The sequence below is a fragment of the Lissotriton helveticus genome, chromosome 1_1 (genome assembly GCF_964261635.1).
Source record: "Lissotriton helveticus chromosome 1_1, aLisHel1.1, whole genome shotgun sequence".
Classification (NCBI taxonomy): domain Eukaryota; kingdom Metazoa; phylum Chordata; class Amphibia; order Caudata; family Salamandridae; genus Lissotriton; species Lissotriton helveticus.
The window spans coordinates 1669375844-1669396842 of NC_136057.1; the positions used below are offsets into that span (position 1 = coordinate 1669375844).

General features: G+C 43.8%; 1 protein-coding gene across 1 annotated transcript in view; it reads right to left on the reverse strand.

Moving 5' to 3' along the window:
• Window positions 1-343: 343 nt before the first annotated feature.
• LOC144830693 (thiol S-methyltransferase TMT1A-like) overlaps window positions 344-20999 on the reverse strand; it is a 70766-nt gene continuing 50110 nt past the window's right edge. The window contains exon 2 of the mRNA XM_078688931.1: window positions 344-1485. Coding sequence (XP_078545057.1) covers window positions 1249-1485 — 237 coding nt within the window. The 3' untranslated portion in view covers window positions 344-1248. The remainder of the gene's footprint in view (window positions 1486-20999) is intronic.

Consider the following 20999-nt stretch of genomic DNA (forward strand, 5'->3'; position numbering starts at 1 on the left):
CAGCAATTCCATTATGTATCTTTGTCGGGACACTCCTTCATCTCGTGGATTTCCCATAATGCATTTCATACATATCCATCTCTGTTCAGTAAGTGCATGATCGTTTGAGAGCTCCATCATAGCTACCCAGTACGTATGAGACTGGACGAGTGCTTGGTGTGGTTTAGAGGCGAAGGTTCATTCTTCATGGTGTAAAGCGACCCCGAGGCACTGAAGGTAAATAGCCACCTGCACCAAGATGGCCTTAGTTCAAATGATTTGGGGGTTTTGCTATATTAAACGAGACATAACTTTTCTTTAGTAAGTAAACAAAAATTTACAAAGAAAAAGGAGCAAGCAGCTGTTTTTTTTTAGAATGGTAGCATAAGATTAATTGTGTTTTATTTGACTTGATTTAATTAAGCTACAAAGACACTGCCCCATATTAGACAATGAATAACATAGCAGCTATAGTACATGATAAGGTGGTAACGGGTCTTATATTCGTTATTCTTTTTAATTATGTTCCATGTGACTTCCTTACATGTATTTTCACATACAGTCTATGCTCCTTGTTTTTTTTATTTTTTATTTTTTATAAAGAGAACATTGCATATCAAAAACGCTTCTCGTTTTGCTTGAGAAAGGCAACTGAGTTACGTTCTGGAAGAGAGCTAGAAAGGTACACGTGTTTCTTCTATAGTACTTGAAGAGTTCTCTAAATTCTTGCAGTGCGGTTGGTAACAGCCAGTCTTTCAAGCAGGGTCGGATTGACCTATAAGACAATCGGGTAGTGCTCGAAGGGCTGGTCTGACAGGTCAGAGTGTGCGCTATTTCTATGGCTGTTTGTGGGTCTGTTTTATGGTCTACTGGGCCGGTATTTTTCAGATGATTTTCTTAATACTACCACAAACGTTGCCTATAGCAAGTTTAAATGCATGCACTTCGATATTTTGCAAAACTCCAATAGAACATGTCTTTACTAGTTCAAATGTACACAGTTTGCAAAACGGCCCATGATTTAGCTCTCTAATTCACAAATGAAGGCCGCTTTTATTTTGGTGCCAGTGTCTGTTTTCTGTCCCAGTCCGACCCAATTTTCAACCTGAGCAGAAAGGTGACACATAGGTAATACTTACCATGCGAGGTACCTCATTATAACTTAATTGGCAAATTATATCCCACATCTCTGAAAACTCTGTATCAAGTAATTAGAAAAGAAAAACAAGACAACTCCAGTAAATGTTTCGTTACTTCAGTAGGGTACCACTATTTCACTGCATATCCCATAATGTGAGCTCGCGCAGGATTCCAGTCCATGGGCGCCCATATGTGCTGTAGGTTTACTTTGGAGAAATGTGCCTTCTCAATGTCTTTCCAAGTCTCTCTGACGAGGTGACATCCACAGCACACAGTCTTCCAAGTAGGGTGGTAAATATGTTGAAAGAAGAAGCTCCATGTAGATTTGTCTGCCGCCACATGTTCCAGAAAATAGAATACTCCACCCTAGAAGGAAAAGTTGTGTATCAGAACATGCTTTTGCAATATTTATTTTTTCACTTGCTGATTTTTATTTCCAACATTAAAGCACCTGTCTGTCAATCAAAACACATATATCATAAAAGTACAAATTTATATAGACAAAACATCATGTAATAGAATATCATGAACAAATATTTAAAAATATATTTAAAAAATCGATAAAACAGCAAATAACAGGAATACAGTAAAACCTATTGATCTTAACTACTGTTGTAATCTCCTTGCTTTTAGTGAAAAAGCATAAAAAGTTTGCTACACAGTAACAGACATAATGGTCATGAAGCATTTGTAAAAAATGTAATCGTGGTAAGCATTGCCTGATTTTGTAGTTGAGGATTATAGTAAAAATATAGGTTTTACGATTTACTGCATACATTTTACAGGAAAAAAGATATGAAGGTTTGATTGACTAGATACTCCGTCGCACAGACAGGGAGGCAGGGCTTGCTGAAAATAAATGCCAGAAGGGTAGCCCAGCAACCATGTGATGAGGTTTAGTCTTAACCGTAATAATACAAAGCGATGACGGTGGTTTGTAACAAATGACATATAGGAGGCTGGCCCCCTGGAGATAGGGGGTACATTCAAATAGATTGAGACCGTAGATTTAGTGCAATTGAAGTTATATCATTCCGTCTCCATTTTGCTTGAAAAACGATTTTTATTTGTTTTTTTTAAATGGCCATACATGTGGCCGAGGTCTCAAACAGCTGTTGCAAACCCCAAAAATGGAAGGTATTAGGAGCATAAGCGATCCAAGGGATCTTATATGCATTATCAAGAGTTAAACAGTCTTTCATAATATGTTGTGTAAGATAAATTGACTCACTTTGCCAAATCGAAAGCCACACAAGATTGGGGCTAGGCGCACCTGATCAGATATATAGGGTGCTTCCAGCTCACGATGGCAATTAAAAGAGGAACTACTATGGAGGGCTACTAAATTTTCAAATAGGTGTCCTCTGTGGTTTGGACTGAGTCTGAGTTTGTGTATCCCTACACTCCTGCACCATATGCCGCAACAGAAGTAGCTTTAGCCCTGTAGATCTTTTTAATGACGTGCAATGGTTTGGAACCCAGTTTTTTAATAAAAGAAAAAATTGTGTTAATGCTTTTTTCCAAGAGAACGATTCTATTAACTACCATATGTGTCCAAGAGGGAATTTTATTAAACAATACTTCTAAGTACAAGAAGGTATCTGTGTGTTATACTCTACGGCCAGCTATATAAAAAGTAGGTAGTTTCTTTGCTCGATGGCCGGCCACTAAGATGAAAGATTTTGCCTCTTTCACCTGTAAATCCAAGTTTTGCATACATTTCACATACTCCAGTATGAGTTTCTGCAGTGCCATGCCAGTACGGGCGATTAGCACTTTTTCATTGGCGTAAAAGAGTATGGGAATGCGCACCTGGTTTACCACAGGGACATCTAGGGGAAGACCTAGCAGGGGTGCCTCCACGCCATTCGTATAGATGGAAAATAAAAAGAGAGCGAGGACACCTCCCTATCTGATCCCCCTATCAATCTCAAACCACCTAGTGCCCTCTCCATGGCCTCCAAATTGGACACATGCTGATGCCTGAGTATACAACTGCATTATAAATGAGATTATGGCCTCATCGATGCCCATCTCTTCCACGATTCTCCATAGATGACGATGGGAGACACAATCAAAAGCTGCCGATAGATCAATGAAGGCCATGTAGACCGTTCCCCTTTTAGCTAAGGTATTTTTGTTAATTAGCATACTTAGGTTAAGGCATTGGTCTATTGTGCCTTTCCCTTTCGTAAACCCATATTGTGCGGGTATCATACTATTTTTCTGAGTGGCTAATTCTTCCAATCTGTTTAGTAAAATTCTACCCATTAATTTAGCCGTGCCATCCGATAAGGAATGGATCTGTAATTTTTGGGCACTGATTTCCCACCTTTGTTATGAATAGGGACCATAATTGTTTTTTTACCATGAATCAAGTGGCCCCCGCACTAGTTATGGCATTAAAAACATTAGTTAAAAGGGGTTCCCAAAGGTCTAGGCCTTACTGCTGCTGTACTGCTGGAGGGCATATCTAACCTCAGTTACATTAAATAGTAAACATGATTTAGATGTTATTAGTGTGCCTCTCGGTTGGAGTTCCGAAATGTACCTGTCAATAAACTAGTAACTGCATAATGGCTGTAGTGACAGGTTACTAGGTGTTGTATTTACCTGTTTATAAATATATATTATTTTAAAGAGGCTTAAGGCTCCTTGAATTATGGTACACAGCACTAACACAATTATACATTGCAGCAGTGATCCGTAAATCTGCAAATCCCCTTCCACCTGGACATGGTGGCTTTTATTTTAAAACTGTGTAAAAAGGAGAGCTAAAGCATAGGAGTTCAAAACACCCAATATTGTTGCAAAGCAATTGAGATTCATTAATTCATTTGTACCTAGTTATCAAGCTTAAAGAATAACATTTCTGGTGTCTGCTTTGTGTGGTCCTAGGTCTCCGGACCAGATCTCCCAGGCTGCTTGCTCTGCCAGGCAGGTCCTCGGATCTGGGAAACGGCCTTTACAACGAAGCCGTTTCCCCGAAATCTTTAACCACGCATGCAGTACAACGCATGCGTGGTTACCACTAATGCCTTTACCACGCATACCTTTACTACGATGTTTGTAGTAAAGGCATATGTGGTAAAGGTAAAAAGAAAAAAAGGGGGGCTTGGGGGGGTCTCCCCCCCCAAATAAAACAACTCACCATAAGTCACGTCGGCGTCAGCGTCGTTAAAGAGAAATCGGAAAAAAATGCCGTTTTCTCTTAACGACGTATGACGTCACCACGCAATTATTCGAGGAAAAGTTTATCCGTGGTAAACGAATTCCGTTGTAACGCATGCGTGGTAAAGGCATGCGTTGCAACGGAATTCGTTGTATCATCATATATCCCTCGGATCTCCCTGAAGGTTCTCATCTGTTTCTATGCTCCTTGTTCTCCTTCTAATCTCGTTTTACCTTGCAGGGCTCCTATTTACTTTTCAGGCTCCCTTTACCCTTTCTCACTCCTTCTAACTCGTTTTCACTTTGCAGACTCCTCAACAATTTACTCTTTGAAACTTGCTTTTTCCCTTCTAAACTTTACCCCATTTTACTTCCAGGCTAACCTCTTTTTCCTGCTTTTTCCTTCCCAGCGTTCTTCCCTGCTTTCTTCCTCCCGCTTCCCACTGACCCCATCCAGTGCCACGCCCCCCCTCCCGGGATACCTACTTAATGGAGGCCGCAGCGTAACCCCATTGAGCAGGTCAGCAGGGCAGTTCTCCCCTGCTGCTCGCTCTGCCAGGCAGGTCCTCGGATCTCCATGAAGGTTACCATCCGTTTCTGTGCGTCTCGTTCTCCTTCTTAACTTGTTTTACCTTGCAGCCCCCCTTTAACTCTTCTCTCCTTCTAACTCTTTTTTACCATGTAGACTCCCTTTAACCATTCTCTCTCCTTCTAACTCGTTTTTACTTTACCCGCACCCTTATCTCTTTTTAGGTCGAGCCCAGCGTTGCAGCGCATGCGCTGCTCGCTCTGCGAGGCATATTGTAGTAGGGACAGATGTGGCAGTGCTGTGGAAGCTCTGCCCATATTTTTCATTGGCTGGCGTCATCGTCCATGGTAAATGCTGACTTTCAATTGATAATGAGGCTTCTTAGTACCGTCTTGTTACCGCCCTGCCTCCTTTTGGGACTGCCCATCAGGACTGGATCTTTCACTTGCGGCGTTACACCGTCTCCTTCATTAGATGGTAAGCACTTTTTTTCTTCTTCATTCAGCTTTGCAAATGCTTGTTTTCATCGTTTGGAGTCCAAATTATCTTAAACCATCCGAGAACCTTTCAAAGGTAGGTGCATGTGTAGTGATGAATTCAAACGGATGTGTGTAGTGCTGCTCGTGGTGAATTGCTGTAGTTCGTTTAAGCAAGAATGAGATGGCAGAGCAGTGTTTGCCAGAGAGATGCAAAGCAGGTGCTGTTGCCTCCTGCCAAAGCCAGGCAGCTGTATTCTAATTCTGCCTCAGCCCTTCCGGACAGAACCATATTTCCGCTTTGCAGTTGCTTTCATGACGCACACAATTTAAAACGCCACAAAGCCCATCCGAGCTCACCTTGTTACAATTGTATCTGCCTGCCAAGCCTAGTGCTGCTTTCAGAAAGGAGAGACTAACTGCGCAACTACTGTCTCGTGCTGCTTTCCAAGTGTCGAGGTCACAGAGCTCTTCTGTACAATGTCAAACCCTGGTCCGCGTTGTGGTTTGTCCTTTAGCAAGGAAAAGAGGGCATGTTATTTACAGCATCCTTTTGCTGCAGGCTGCTGTTTCTGGGTGCGTAGAGTTTCATAAGTTTATGTCTCCAGCATATAAGCAGGCTTTTTTCAAGACACAGTAACAAACGACTGCACGAGGCAGCGCCATAATATGCATTTTTGTATCCCCGTCTTATTTTTTGCATCAACGTACCCCCCACCCCTGGTTTTGCATCAGTGCCGCCCACCCCACGCCTTCTTTTGCATAAGTGCCTCCCCTCCATCACTCCTGGTTTTGCATCAGTGCCCCCCCTCTGCCCCCCACCCAACGCCTGTCTTTGCATCAGTGCTTTGTGTCTATTTTGCTTTACTAGAACGACCCTCCATTATGAGAGACAGAGTCCAATTCTATAGTAATGTTTTAATGCTGATTGGTGCATGTGCATGTTTTTATGTTATTTTACTTTAACACGTGCGTTAAAATGTATTCTAATTCAAAATATAAGTGCAGAATGTTTCCTTCACGACAAAATCCTTTGCAAAGGGGCCTCCGTTAGATATCTGTACAATGAAATAACACACAAGTCACTCGAGGCAGTCTAAGGTGTATCAATCTGTTAGGAACATAGACTGAAAATGCTAGAAAGGCAACATCCATCCCCCAAAAATAAAATAAAATAAATATACCCAGCCGTAATGGAAAGGAAAGATGTGACTTTCAGATGTGATGAAACAGTCAGCTTAAAATAACTGGAAAATCTTCAGGGTTTTACAAACAGGTATGCCCTTTCTCATATGAAAGAACAAATGTCTACCGTGAGCCTCTCGAAGCGAGATTTGTGATAGAGTCGTCCAAATATTAAGCGAATTTCCATAATATTAATGGAAGCAAGTGTTAGAGCTGGCAGCTGTAATCTTTGGGCGGTACAGTATGGGAAATAATGTTTTAATGATATGGTTTACTTCAAAGAGGAAGTATGTCTTGAAACTTCTTTTTTACCAAAGTAAACGATATATATCAAGCATTCTCTGATAAAACTATAACCCAATCACCCATGCCTGACTGTATGACACAGGACACCGAACTGTCTCAGTTCACAGACCTCACAGAGACACAAATTAAAGAAATCATTGCCACCATTAAATCTGGATCAGCATTGGATCCCTGTCCTCTCAAGGTTATCCGTCCAGTTATGGATTGTTTGGCTCTTGACATCGCCTCAATCTGTAATGCAATGTTCAGAACCGGGAAATACCCGGATTCCCTGAAGAATACACTAGTTAAGCCTCTCTTGAAGAAAGCCAACCTGGACAAGGAGCAATTAAAAAACTACCGCCCCATAGCCAGCCTACCTTTTTTAGCCAAGGTAGCTGAGAAAGCTATGAACATACAACTTTCAGAGTTTGTAGAAAAGCACCAACTACTGGACAACACCCAATTCGGCTTTCGCAAATACCACGGCACTGAGACTGCCCTAATTAAAGCAACTGAGGATATCCGAGTGATCCGGGACCAGGGAGGAACAGCGATACTGGTACTGCTTGATCTATCTGCAGCTTTCGACACGGTCGACCACAAGATTTTGGTGGACCGTGTCGGAAAGATGGGCATTCGCCACCTGGCAAAGAACTTGCTTTCATCCTTTTTAGCGGGGAGAACACAGGTAGTCACATTGGGGCCTTTTCAATCTGACAAGCTCTCACTGCCATGTGGTGTACCCCAAGGCTCATCCCTAAGTCCGACACTATTTAATATATATGTGTCGGACTTGGCCTCTGTCATCAAGGCCCACGGGATGAGCCTCACCTCCTACGCAGATGACACGCAGCTCGTGCTGGCCATCAATGGTGATGGAGAGAGGGTAGCAGAAAATTTTCAAGGGGGCATGCAAGCGATTGGAGAATGGATGGCCTCTAATTGCCTAAAATTAAACTCCGATAAAACGGAGGTGGTCATTTTTGGACATCTTTCACCCAGTTGGTCTACCACCTGGTGGCCACCGACGTATGGCACCCCCCCAAAACCGGTCCTTACTGTCAGAAATCTCGGAGTGACTTTTGACGAGAATCTGAATTTTATGGCCCACGCAAATAAAACAGCAGCCACAGCCTATCATAAACTCAGGCTAATGAAGAAAATTATGCCGTTCTTGCCAGTTGGAGCAGGAAAGACACTGGTAAGCTCCCTGGTGTTGTCCTCCCTTGATTATTGCAATGGCTTACTCATCAATGCCCAGGCTAGAGTGACCAACAAACTGCAGACAATACAGAACGCTGCAACCCGCCTCCTGTCTGTATCTCCAGAGTTCACGCCAATCTCGGAGACCATAAAAGATCTTCATTGGCTCAAGATCCGGAACAGGATCAAGTTCAAAACCCTTTGTATAGTTTATAAAGCATTGCATAATCAGGGCCCACACTTTCTCAAAACCCACTTTAGGATTCATTTATCCTCCAGATCTCTTAGATCCAACAATCTTAATCTTTTGTTGGTACCGAGAACCAAAACAGTCACCTGGGGCGATAGGCGCTTCTTGGTGGCCGCTCCTAGACTTTGGAACTCCCTGTCAGTAGCCATCAGAGAAAGCCCATCACTGATGCAATTTCGCAAAAAAATAAAGACCTGGCTTTTTTCTCAAGAATAACTGTCTTCAGCCTCTGTGGGGAATCCTATGCACTGTTTCAAGCGCCGAGACGCCTACGGGCAATTGTTCGCGCCGTATAAATTGTAAAAATAAATAAATAAATAAATAAATGGTCACATAGCAAAAGGGTCGGTGTGCTTCATTGAGCAAAATATATCCGAAAACACAGGTGCGTGTCTGTGTGTGCGCACACGCCCATATCAGCAGAATCTTGGCGTGCTCGAAGTTTGCAGCAGTTCCTTTTCTTGGCTGCGAGGGGAAGTGAATAACTCCGTAAGAAGTCCTGCAATTACTTTCAGATCAAAGAAACACATCTCTCACATCAGCCATATCACCAGAGACATGTGAGAGCATCACGAGCTTTCAGTGTGGATTTTTATTTAAGTGAAACAGAGGACGCTGTGAAAAGACAGGAATGTGTAAGTGGTGTGTGTTTAGGGGTTATTCTGCAATCATGTGCCATCAAAGTGATCTCAGTGGTGATTGCTGCATTGTCTACGGAAAAAGTCCAGGTTATGCTACTAAAGGCAAAGTATAGATTGCTCTGTGTAAACAAGCATTTGCAATGCAATAGGTCTCGCATTTGCGAAATGTTTAGCTATTGGCATTGTAAATGACAATGCCTTTTATTTATCTGTTTGAAAAACCAACATGTAGATAAAAGGTTGGTCATTTACAATGCCAGTAGCTCAAAGTATCGCAAATACGAGACCTATTGCATTGCAAATTCTTGTTCTCCTTTTAACTCTGATTTACTGTGCAGGCTACCTAACTCTTTTTCTCATTCAAACTCGCATTTTCTGTGCAGACTACCTAACTCTTATTGTTCTTCTAACTCGTTTTTACTTTGCAGGTTCCCTTTAATCACTCTTTCTCCTTCTAACTCATCTTACTTTACAGGCTCCCTAACTCCTTTTCTCCTTCAAACTCGTTTTTACTTTGCAGGCTCTCTTTAACCATCCTCGCTCCTTCTAACTCGTTTTCACTTTGAAGGCTCCTTAACGATTTTCTCCTTGAAACTCACTTTTTCTAATTTAACCTTACCCCATTTTACTTCCAGGCTAATCTCTTTTTCCTTTTTTAACAATACTGATCCAGCACACAAAACTAGTGTTATAAGAGTCTATACAATAATATACACATTTCAGTTACAATGTAAAGTCATTCAGTAGCAGAATCGTTGGATGTTTATTTGGACGTTCAATCTTTATTGAGTTCTTCAAAAAATGTAGCCAACGCGTTTCGTCCTCCACGGACTTCTTCAGGGCAATGATAATGAGATTTTCGTCAATGTGCAGGGATTCTTTCTTTCAATTTGGTGGTAATTTTTTAAAGTAGTAATTCTTTTCAACAAAGGACGCCACGCGATGGAGCCGGCTTGAACCATGCTTTCAACCATTATTACATTGGCTAACTTACCTTGAGAGATTCGAACTTGTGAAACCAATGTGCCTGAAACCTACTAAGAAAAGAATTAAGATTGAACGTCCAAATAAACATCCAACGATTCTGCTACTGAATGACTTTACATTGTAACTGAAATGTGTATATTATTGTATAGACTCTTATAACACTAGTTTTGTGTGCTGGATCAGTATTGTTAAAAAAGTTGCAAATTAGAACAAAAAATTCTTTTTTTGTTCTAGGAGATTTAGGGGTAAAAGAATCTCCGATCCGTGTCACCATAAAGAATAACTAAGGCGATACAAAAGATAGGTGCAATCGTGTATATAACCCCTTTCCCCTTTTCTATTTCTTAATAATCTCTTTTTCCTGCTTTTTCCATCCCAGATTTCTTGCCCGCCCTCTTCCTTCCACTCCCCTTTGACCATGCCCAGCGACCTGCCTGCCTCCCAGAAAACCTACTTAATGGAGGTTGTACTGCGACCATGCAGCAGACATGCACAGTAGGCGTGCTGCCGGTGCGCAAATGGTGCTCCTAAGGCAAGCCCGTCTGTTCCCGTCCGAGCCTGGACCACGCCCAGCACTCGGACCCATGGTCCCCCACTCATCCACAGATACACCGGGACCGAACTCCTAGACCTCCGCACCAGACAAAACAACTTCAACTGCGCCTCTCCTCGATCAACAGTAGGACTCTTCTCTTGCCACCACTGCTGCTTCCACTGCAACACACACTTTATTTACTTCCAGATTCCTCACCAGTTCCACACTCATCTTTTCTGAAGAAAATGTAAAGGTCTTATAAAAATATGGCAATTTAGTTTGTTGGACTAAAGCTGTTTTTGTCTAGACATTACTCTCGTCCCCGCCTACCGAGATGTGGTTAAACACCAATGAGAACTGACATCAGGGCTCTGGGGTGGGAGCTATATGGCTTTAGTGATGTCATTATGACTTTGTTTCTGGAATCTGGTGGGAGCCAGTGCTCCCCATTCGAGCCAGGGAGCTATGTCAGACGTTTCTGGATTCAGACTGATAAATTCAAAGATTAGAATTCTACAGGTTGATAGAGTAACCGCCAGAAAGATTGCTACAGAAGATAGGACCGTTTTTCATCAACACTTCTCTTCTATGCTTAGGATAAGTATGCAGGTTTTGTCACTTTGACCTCTCTTTCGAAAAAAGTCTAAAGTTTCTACTTGACTCGTGCACTGCAAAGTGATTAGCATATATTAATATCCTAGGATTCCTAGCTGAGCTACTGTTAAAAGCATTAGCGACACTCTGAGCACATTATGCACTGTCCAAAATGTATAGCAGGTGCAACATAATTCTGACTTAAGAATCCTGCCTGCTCTGTCACAGGATAACCTTAAGCTAAACTACAATACTTTGGTCTTTAGAAAAGTTCAAGTTAAATGCTCAAAATAGTTAAAAGTTTGTTTGACTCAACTTTCAGAATACTACTTGTATTTCTGAAGTTCTTCAAGACAACCCAAAGAATGCCACAGTTCTTGTAAAGGAAATCCTAGACCTGCGTACTAGTCCTGGCTACAGGAGCATAGTATCATGATTACTTAGAAAAGACGCCGTTGGCTTCAAGAGAAGCTATAGTCAGAAATTCAGGACTGCCACCACATCTCCAAACTACATGGGAGTTCACAGCCTGCTGGAACATGTAGGTCATCATCAAGATGCTGCCGTATAGTGTGTATTCTGCTCCTTTGGAGCCTCTTTAAAGACAGTGCCATCACTCAGCAAGAACTACCCGTTTTTCCTTCCCTGAGATGGGCTCAGCACGAGCAGGTTTGGAGTATCGCTGCCCTATGCTCGCAGTGTCTTAAATGGCAAGCCAAGCCTCCAGCTATGCTTCCTAACACCATCTTCCATCCTTTCCAGATGCATTGACACATTTCCATATGAATCAGGAGTTTGTACTGCTTTCTTTTCCCTCCCCGTGTCCTTGCATGCAGAGTGGACTTTGCATACTTTGGATGTCAGGTGATCATTTTAGTTGGACAGACCAAAATTATTTTCACTAGATGGGCTGTTCGTCAGTTATGGTGGTTGGTGCCTAATAAAATATGCCGGCCTCAGGGCTGTAGCTATAGTAATTCAGCAGGAGAAGTGGGCAGATGTCCAGGATTGTGAAGAGCTCTCTGCTAACACAGGTATAGTTGTCTTGTACTAAACAGCATTGATTGCACTAGCCCCTGGAACAGCTCCCATTATTCCCAGGTTCAAGAAAGAGTGAAAAGTGGAATAAAATAATAAAGATCAGACACGAGCAGGAAACATCGCACAGACGTAAACAGAGATACAATTAATGGTAACAGGTGTTTTCCTCCCTCCTGCGTCTTATATTTCACTCGAGGGTGTCTTACCTGTCTTTGTTGCTGCAGCGCGTGCTACAAAATTAATCCAAAACAAACTAGTAGCTTATGAAAAATAAGTTGGATTCCATAGCCCCCAGGAGAATCGAGCAAGTTCACTTGGAACTTAGTTCACTCGAGAGTGTCAAAGGAAAAAAAGAAAACACCCTCCAGTCTGTAGATTTTTAAATTGTAAAGAATTCAAGTCACACGTGTGCTTCTTTTTCTCGATGACCGAAACTATTCTAAACAAAATAAACCCACGTGTGGATGGATTTGTCACAGAGGGTTAACAGCATAGACGTTGGCATCCAAAAACAAAGTTGCACTTAATTCCTGGTTCCATAATAACGGTTTCTTCAATATTACATAGGTGTGGAAAGTGCTAAAACCTAATAGCACGTTTTCACATATTCTGTGCTGTGCAAACCACAGTTTGCCCACACACTTTTTGTCGACTTTACATGACAATAATTGCGCAAGCAAAAACCTGCAGTGAGCTGTGAGTGCATGAGTCAGAACCCTGTTAAAGAAGCAAAAAGTAATTTGCACCCCAGCAGGCCATTCCAGATTGAGCCATAAATCTTTTAACAGAATTACGTTTAGAATAGTGAAGTGTTCGACTAACCTTACACGTTTATGATTGTACAGTAATCCCCAAGACAGCAGCTTATCTGTTGCGATCTTTCTTTCTAATACAAGAAGGCCAGCTCGTAATGGTTGGAGAATACCTTCTACTGAGTTTGCCATCTTAAGGGTTCAGTGTTTTCGGCACAAGTTATTCTCGCAAACAGTGATATCTGTGCAATCTATGTTTACAAGGCCTTTTGCAAATGGAAAAATGTGCCTGAGGTCCCAGGATCCAGTCCTGCAAAATTCAGAACTCTTCTTGGAGGTAGAACTTCTACCAAAACTTGAGGAGTGTGGAAAAGTGGGTCTGCTATCTTGCCATTCACTCCACCATTTGAACATTTAGTGGCTTCAACTTTGTGGTTATTCCTCATTCTGGGCTTTTTGAACAGAACCTTTGAGTATATAGTGTGATTACCTACTTGGGGAGACTTTGCTGACTACAACTTCCCCCTGAAGATTTTTGACTTCCTGTAAAGTTTCTCATTCTACAGATTCAACCATTCAACCGTAAACCAACGCACTTGTTTATCTGTCAGACATAGGGGTTGCAGAGGTCTTGATAAACAACATGCTGAATGCTTTAAAATGTTTACAGTCCCGCTGCTTTTTTTGTTTTCTTTATGCCACTTTTATACAATTTCATGATATTTTCCTCCTAACAGTGCAGTATTTTTAGCTGAATTGGTTTGGACCTTTTATAAATTTCATGGTTTGATATTGCTTGGCCAGGTTTTACACCTTTATCATAAGCATTGAAGAAGGCCGGTCTGCTTGAGGCAAGGACCCAAGTGCGAGCCAGAGACATGTGAATCCCCTTTTTAGAGGTCACATCTGGGTAGATATTCTGAGGCCCCAGAAGAATATCCTTAGCCTTGGCCTATTTGTAGAAAAATACTACAGAGGGGCTTCCCTGCTCTCACTGGGCTTTACTCACAGATGTTTAGGGATATTAAAAATAAAGCATACCTGCCAGAAAATCGCTTGCGGGACATAGATGAGTAGGCATGCCCTGGACCCCATGCTTAAGTATACACACTCCTAACAAAGTTATAATTTTTTTTTCATTATGTGCCAATCTATATAAATGTATTAGGATTTCCATCATGATCCCGGATAACCGAGCAATAATGAATATTATTAGAGTGAATAGAATATGCACAGCTAGCATTCTTTATCATACATCCCTAATCAACTAGCCAATCCTCCAGACTTGCCTTCCGGCACTATATCGTTGTGCTGCTTTGTTTCTGAGCCATAAACTACCTGCAGCAGCCAGAATGTCCTCAGTGTATCATCCTATAGTACTGCAAGCCTCCCAGAACTCCTACTTGACCCCCTCCTCAATAATTGTGCATTACAACTCAAGCATTTCCCGGGGAGCTGCAGATGGCGCCTTTCATTCTGAGCCCCAAGATGGGCGGGTTGCAGCATTTAGCTGAACACAGTGCTTTCATTTGAAGCATCCCTTTGTTAGTGCTGAAGCCCAGTGGTATAATGTGAAATGATACCCGCACCCAGTGCTTAATTTGAGCCGGTGGTTTCCAGCGCTCTGCACTGGCACTTAATTGTAAACACCGGCACTTATGACAGTCTGCCACATGGTGGTGCAGTTAATCTAATTTAGAGATTAGCACAACAACGGTTGTTTATAAATAAGGCTCCCCGTTTCCCATTTTTACAGATTTTTACAGATAAATACAGGAAGAAAACCATTTATTTTCCTGTCTGTATTTATTTTTAAATGAGTATAAAAACGGAAATTAGGTTGTTTTTGAGTGATTCCAAATGCTGTCAGTCATGACGGGCAGGCCAAATGCTGTGCGGATTGACAGGTATGGGGATAAAATAAATATAGGAATTTTAGTAAAGCGCCTTAAACAACAGTAGATTTACACAACCTTGATACTAAAATGTACATATTTTCTTACAAGTGCATATTTTACCATCTGAGTGTGTATATATCATTGAAACTTGTGAGGCGTTCAGGCACAGGTGCACATTAACTTGTTAAATAAATGCAGAAATATACACATTTCAGCATAATTTTTTCTCAAAACCTAAAATAAATATGGATAAATACAGGTAAAATTGGCAACAAATAAATATGGATAAATACAGACGGAAATGACAAAAATATAAATACCATAAAACTGGGAGCCCTATTTATAAATAGAATATACATTTAAAATTACTATAACATGTCTTCCCAGTCATTTCTTTAGCTTTGGGAACCTGGAATAGTCTGAACTGTCGCACTTGCAGGAAATAGATGGTTAGTAGATGTTTTTGTACCTTCACTGGCAGCCAATACAGGGGCAATGGGTCGTGCAAGCTGCAGTAGCCCCTGGTCAGGGTCCTGACCTTTATTATTTTACAAATTAAAAATGAAGAATTGCCTACCCCCTCCCACAACCGCAAAATGTGAGGAAGAGCCCCTGGGGGTCCCATATCTCGGAGATATTAATTGGCCTTGGGCTGAATGGAGGCCCCTGAAGGAATTGGAGGGGGAAGGGGGCTGCCTCAAACCAGACACCTAAGAAGAAGGATACTGCGAGGAAAAGTGAAGCAGGGCAGAAGTGAAAAGTCCCTTTTCAGGCTACACAGGGTAGAGTGGAGCAGAAAGTACATTACAATTTACACACAAGAAAAAATAGTTTGTTATTTGTCAGGCTCGTCGCAGACAGGTCACTTTTTTTTTAAACACATTCATTTAAAGGCAATGAAAGAACCTGTTTTAGGTGATTACACTTAGACGCACAAATAATTCAAGACAGGCCCTGTTAATATGTCAATAAATGCTCAGACCATCAGAAACACAAGGGGCTCTGTATCACGGCCCCCTTAGAGTGTCACTAGACAAGTATAGCCGTTGTTGTAGGCGAGGACAAAGAAGAAAACAGACACGTGACAATTTGATGTACTTCTGTGAAAAGTGTGCATCACCAAGTGTACTAAGCTGCAAAAAAAATGTAGAGAAAAAAAATAGCATGCCGGGATCTAAAAAAAAAAACAACCGGAGAAGTTATTCACTAGAAATGAGCACACACACTGAATTTGCTCTCAGTGAAGTGATGGTAACAGCGATTGAATCAGTTGGTGCATACCATCAGAGATATAGAAACACACTTTCAAATCGACGGTAAATACCGAATGTGCTGAAGAAGTTACATTGTGGCACCATTGGGAACAGCAGAGGAATCTCAAATCCTGGCATATACGGAGCCTCTAGACTAGAGTGAATGGAGTATTGCTTAAGTGATGAAAGCTGTGGTGGTCTCATAGCCCGTCTTCTAGTGGCCGGCTAGGGGCAGAGGGTAAGCACAATCGGTGCATGCCGAAAGCCAGTAATGACTCATAACGTGGACTCGTCTGTACACCAAGTTCATGAGAAACAGCTCGAATGCAAGCACCATTGTCATGTGCGAGCATGGTTGTGTCAGCGCTTGCCAGGCTGTATTATTTCTCGAATGAGGAATAAGGGAAGCAAAATAATTCCTCTAAGAAAGACTGGAGTCAGGCTGAATGCAGGGCGTCTAGAAACTGATCCTGTGGCATGATGGAAAACAGTTGGTAGTCCTGTACACAGTGACCAGTAATACTATTGGAGAAATGAAGAATAGTGCTTAGCGCTTCAGTGAATCAAGATGAATAATCGGTCATTAACAACTGAGAGCCTTATTAAGGGCCATGGCCGGACTGGCCGTAGCGGGCACAGGGCAATCTCCCGGTACGCTGCACGGGTGGGGGCCGGTTTGGGGCCCCTGGGGGCCATTTTTGTTACAGGGCCGTTTTTGCGGCCCTGTAACAAAATCGGCCGAAAACCGGCCCTGGCAAAGAGCTCGGCGGTGGGGGGGACGATCACTTTGCCAGGGCCAGTTTTGGTTCCCAGTCCGGCCCTGTTAAGGGCCCTTAATATGATGCGCCAGTCCCACCAACATCATTTCGGAATGAAAACTGCCTGACTAGTAGTCGGCGGTTCCATCTGAAAAATTAGGATACGGTCTGAAACCTCCATTTTTCCATTGTGGCTGGAAAAGAGCGACAGCACAACCTGCATTAGACAAGCATTTACAATGCAATGGTCTCGTCTTTGTTAAAGTTAGAGCAATTGGCATTGCTCATTACATTATTTTAGTTTTTAAAAAATAAAAAAATGGCATTGTCATTTACAATGCCAATGGCTTAATCTCTCGCAAATGCGAGACCTATTGCATTTGCACCCACACACACACACAGAGCCACACGCACCCACACACACACAGACAGAGCCACACACACAGAGCCCAACACACACACACAGAGCCACACACACACACACAGAGCCGCACACACAGAGACACACACACACAGAGCCACACACACACAGAGCCACACACACAGAGCCACACACACACACACACAGAGCCACACACACACACACAGAGCCACACACACAGCGCCACACACACACACAGAGCCACACACACAGCGCCACACACACAGCGCCACACACACACACAGAGCCACACACACAGAGAACCACACATACAGAGAGCCACACACACACAGAGAGCCACACACACACAGAGAGCCACACACACACACAGAGCCAAACACACACAGAGCCACACACACAAGAGAGCCACACACAGACACACACACACACACAGACACAGGAGCCACACAGAGAGCCACACACAGAGAGACACACACACACACAAAGCCACAAAGACACACAAAGCCACAGAGACACACACACACCCTCACCCCGGGGAGTCTCCTTATTTACAAATGGGTTATTCGAGGCCCCCACCAACTCCCAGAGCTCACCCGTTGCTTCCCTCAATGTAGGTCAGCCACACGCCCATCTCTTTCTAGTAACGCCCCAGGGAACAGAGGCAAGAAAAAAAATGATCACAAGCAGGGAACAGAGGCAAGAAAAAAAAAACTATCACAAGCAGGGTAAATGCTGTGTCTGGAACTCGGGGTGCTCATTTCTGACTGTGACGAGGAACACAGACGAGGATGGTAATGGAAATATATAAATGCTGGTACACACTATCCCAAAGTCCTGTTTGTTAACACGAAGTGCTGGTACTCTCCAATTCAGAGTATTTAATCCATACTGAGAAATGCAGGTATTCCCCTCTCAAATGTAAGTACATATACTCAGTGATTGCGCATTTAAAAAAATTATCCCAGGCCGTGCTTGATTAATTATTATAACACGCTAAAACAGTACTCGAACGGCATGTGTGCATACAAGAGAGGAGACGTAATAAAATTTAAAATCAGCTTAAAAAATAAAACCACCACTGAAAAGTTGCAGAATCAACGGAGGTCAGGGGCAAAGACCGGGCTGTATCTATGACGTGTATCGGAAATTCGCTCATGCTATTAGGAAGATGTTGTACCATAGCGGAGATACGTTTCTACCTCCGCTGCAGGTCTAGCAAGGGCTCTGGGTGGCCGAAGAGACGCGAAGCTCAAGAGTAGCGTCAAGGTGTCAGCGAAGAGAGAAGGTTATAATCTATACTAGAACAGGGGCAGTTCTTTGTTGATATCAAAGAGCATATTGCCAGCTTCTGTTTCTCTCATTCAAAGGGTGAACAGATACACGGCGCACCCACCCTGGAGACACTGAGGGCGTGGGCACCCGAGCCACAGGCCCTAACTTCAAGATGGGTGGGTACCACCTCTGAGAACAGCCCTGAATAGCCCCCCTTAATAAACTGCACATGGAGGCACGACAAACATAAGTAACCTAAAACATCTAGTAACCTCTCTCTGGAGATCTTAAGGAGCAGCTTCTCTGCACAATGTCCCCGCCCATTGCCGCCTATCCCCTGACCCAGGTGTGCCTTCTCTTTTCAGGTGCCTCGCCTTCCCTGTCCTCACCTTGCTGAGCACCCCACAACGCTCCACTGGAGCTCCGGACTCTGTCTCCAGGTCCTCTTCGGAGCCGGACGAGTTCCAACTCTGGTTATCGGACATCAGTGGCCCTGGGGGCAGGATGGTGACTGCTTGAGACTCCAGCCCTGCGGTAGATGGTCCCTGAGGGACTGTGCTGGGCAATCAGTGCAGACAGCTTCACAATCTCACCGGCGTCTCTCTCTTCTATCGAAACAGTGCTGAATGGAAGTTCAGACGCAGCTGACCTGTAACCACTCTCGATCTGGAGCCCAGAAACTGGTCGTCAAAACCCCGAGACAGGAGCTCACACTGCCGCCATCTTCTCCTGTGACGGAACTAACTCCCAGACTGTCCGGAGCTCAGCATAGAAATAGAAAAGGGACCAGCTTAATGCTGCTAAACATCACGAGAAAAGACATACAGAAAAGACAATGTTCGAGACATATGAGCTGCAGATTGCACACTATGCATAGATCGCCATCTAGTGTTGGGGCCGGATGTTTGCAGTTTGTTGTTGTCCTGGAAAGTTCTTTGGAAGTCACGAGATAGGTGACTCCTCCTTAGGACCACATTGCGCATGGGCATCGGCTCCATCCCCAGATTGTTTTTTTCCACCATCGGGCTCGGATGTATCTCCTGCGCTCTGGTTTGGAACCAAATTCCTTCGGTGCGCAATCCTCACCCAGTTCGACGGTATTGTCTCGATCGCGATCTACCATGCGATTCTCAACTAACTTCGAAGTCTTCGATTCCGGTCGTCGACGAAGGCCTTCGGGCCTACCTAGGCCTCACTTTCTGGCTCATGGAAAGGACGCCATTCAAGAAGTGTCCTCAATGTGGGTCGAAGTTTCCCCACACCGACCTACATGAGGTGTGCAACCTGTGCCTTTCACCGGAGCACGAGGCCAAAGACTGTTCGGCGTGTGCCTCATTCCACTCCAAGAAGATGGTCCGGGACCGACGAGCTCGAAGTACTATGGCTCGCTCGTCAGCTCCGATTCCCGACGACATCTTCGATGAGGGCGTTAACGTGCCAGAACACCAGCACGCCGAAGAGAGTATCGGATCATCAGATGCCGAAGACTTCGATGTCGAGGAGGTCACGCCAGCTCAACGGGTCGTAAATAAGACCGTTGACCCCACCCCTTCCTCGACACCAACTAAAAAGGCTTCGGTCACACCCTCGCCTTCGGGCTCGGGTGCACACCGAGAGACTGCTTCTAACGCCCCGCCTTCGAGCCAGGCAAAGAAGACCATAAAGCCTTCAGGTGGCTCGGGCTCGAGCCAGCCTACTTCCGGTGCCGACACCGAAGAAAAAGCCATCTTCCTCTTCCACCTCGACCGTTGCTTTGAAACCCAAGCATACGGCGCCGAAGACTGGCAGCGGTTCGTCGACACCGAAACCGCACTCGGAGCCGAGTAAAAAAATCAACCAAAGCTCCAGATTCGCACGCATCGGAACCGAAAAAACCCTTGGAACAAAAAAAACAGGTTTCCATAAAAGACACTTCGAAAGGGCACACTCCTAAGCCAACTGCCGGCTCGATGCCTAAAAAAACCTACGGAGCCGAAAATCTCGACGCCAAAGGATTTATCAGGCTCACAAGAGCTTTTTACACCGGATCCACAACAAAAAACCCTTGTAAAGGATCCCAAAACTGGACAATTTACTCTCAGCTCCAAGAAGAGACCACTTGAGGCGCCAGCATCTCCTCCCCCTGCAAAGAAGAGAGACATTGCAACCTCTCCATTAAGGGTCCCTTCTCCTCCACCTCCCCATACTGTTCCTACTCATACACCTCCTCCACCACAGCATTCACCTACACCATCTCCTAATCAAGACGATGATGTACACACAGACTCTGATCATGAAGGTGGGGGTGCACATTACCCACCACACACTAATAGTCCCCCTCAGTCACCTAATCCATGGGATGATCACAACACCCCTGATGTGCCTTATGTCCCACAGGATGATGTCTATCCTTCCAGACATTCCCCACCAGAGGACACCATAGGTTGTAACCTGCTAGTCCAGAGAGCTGCACAATAACATGGGGTGGACTTACACACTGATGCAGTGGAGGAAGACTTCCTATTAGACACTTTTGACAACACACAAAGGTCTACGGCCATCTTACCAATGCTTAAGGGCGTCATCAAGCATGCAACAGAGGTCTTTAAAGACCCCGTTAGAGCTAAGGTCCTCAATCACCGCATTGAGAAAAAATATAAAGCTGCCCCTGCAGACCCAGCTTAGA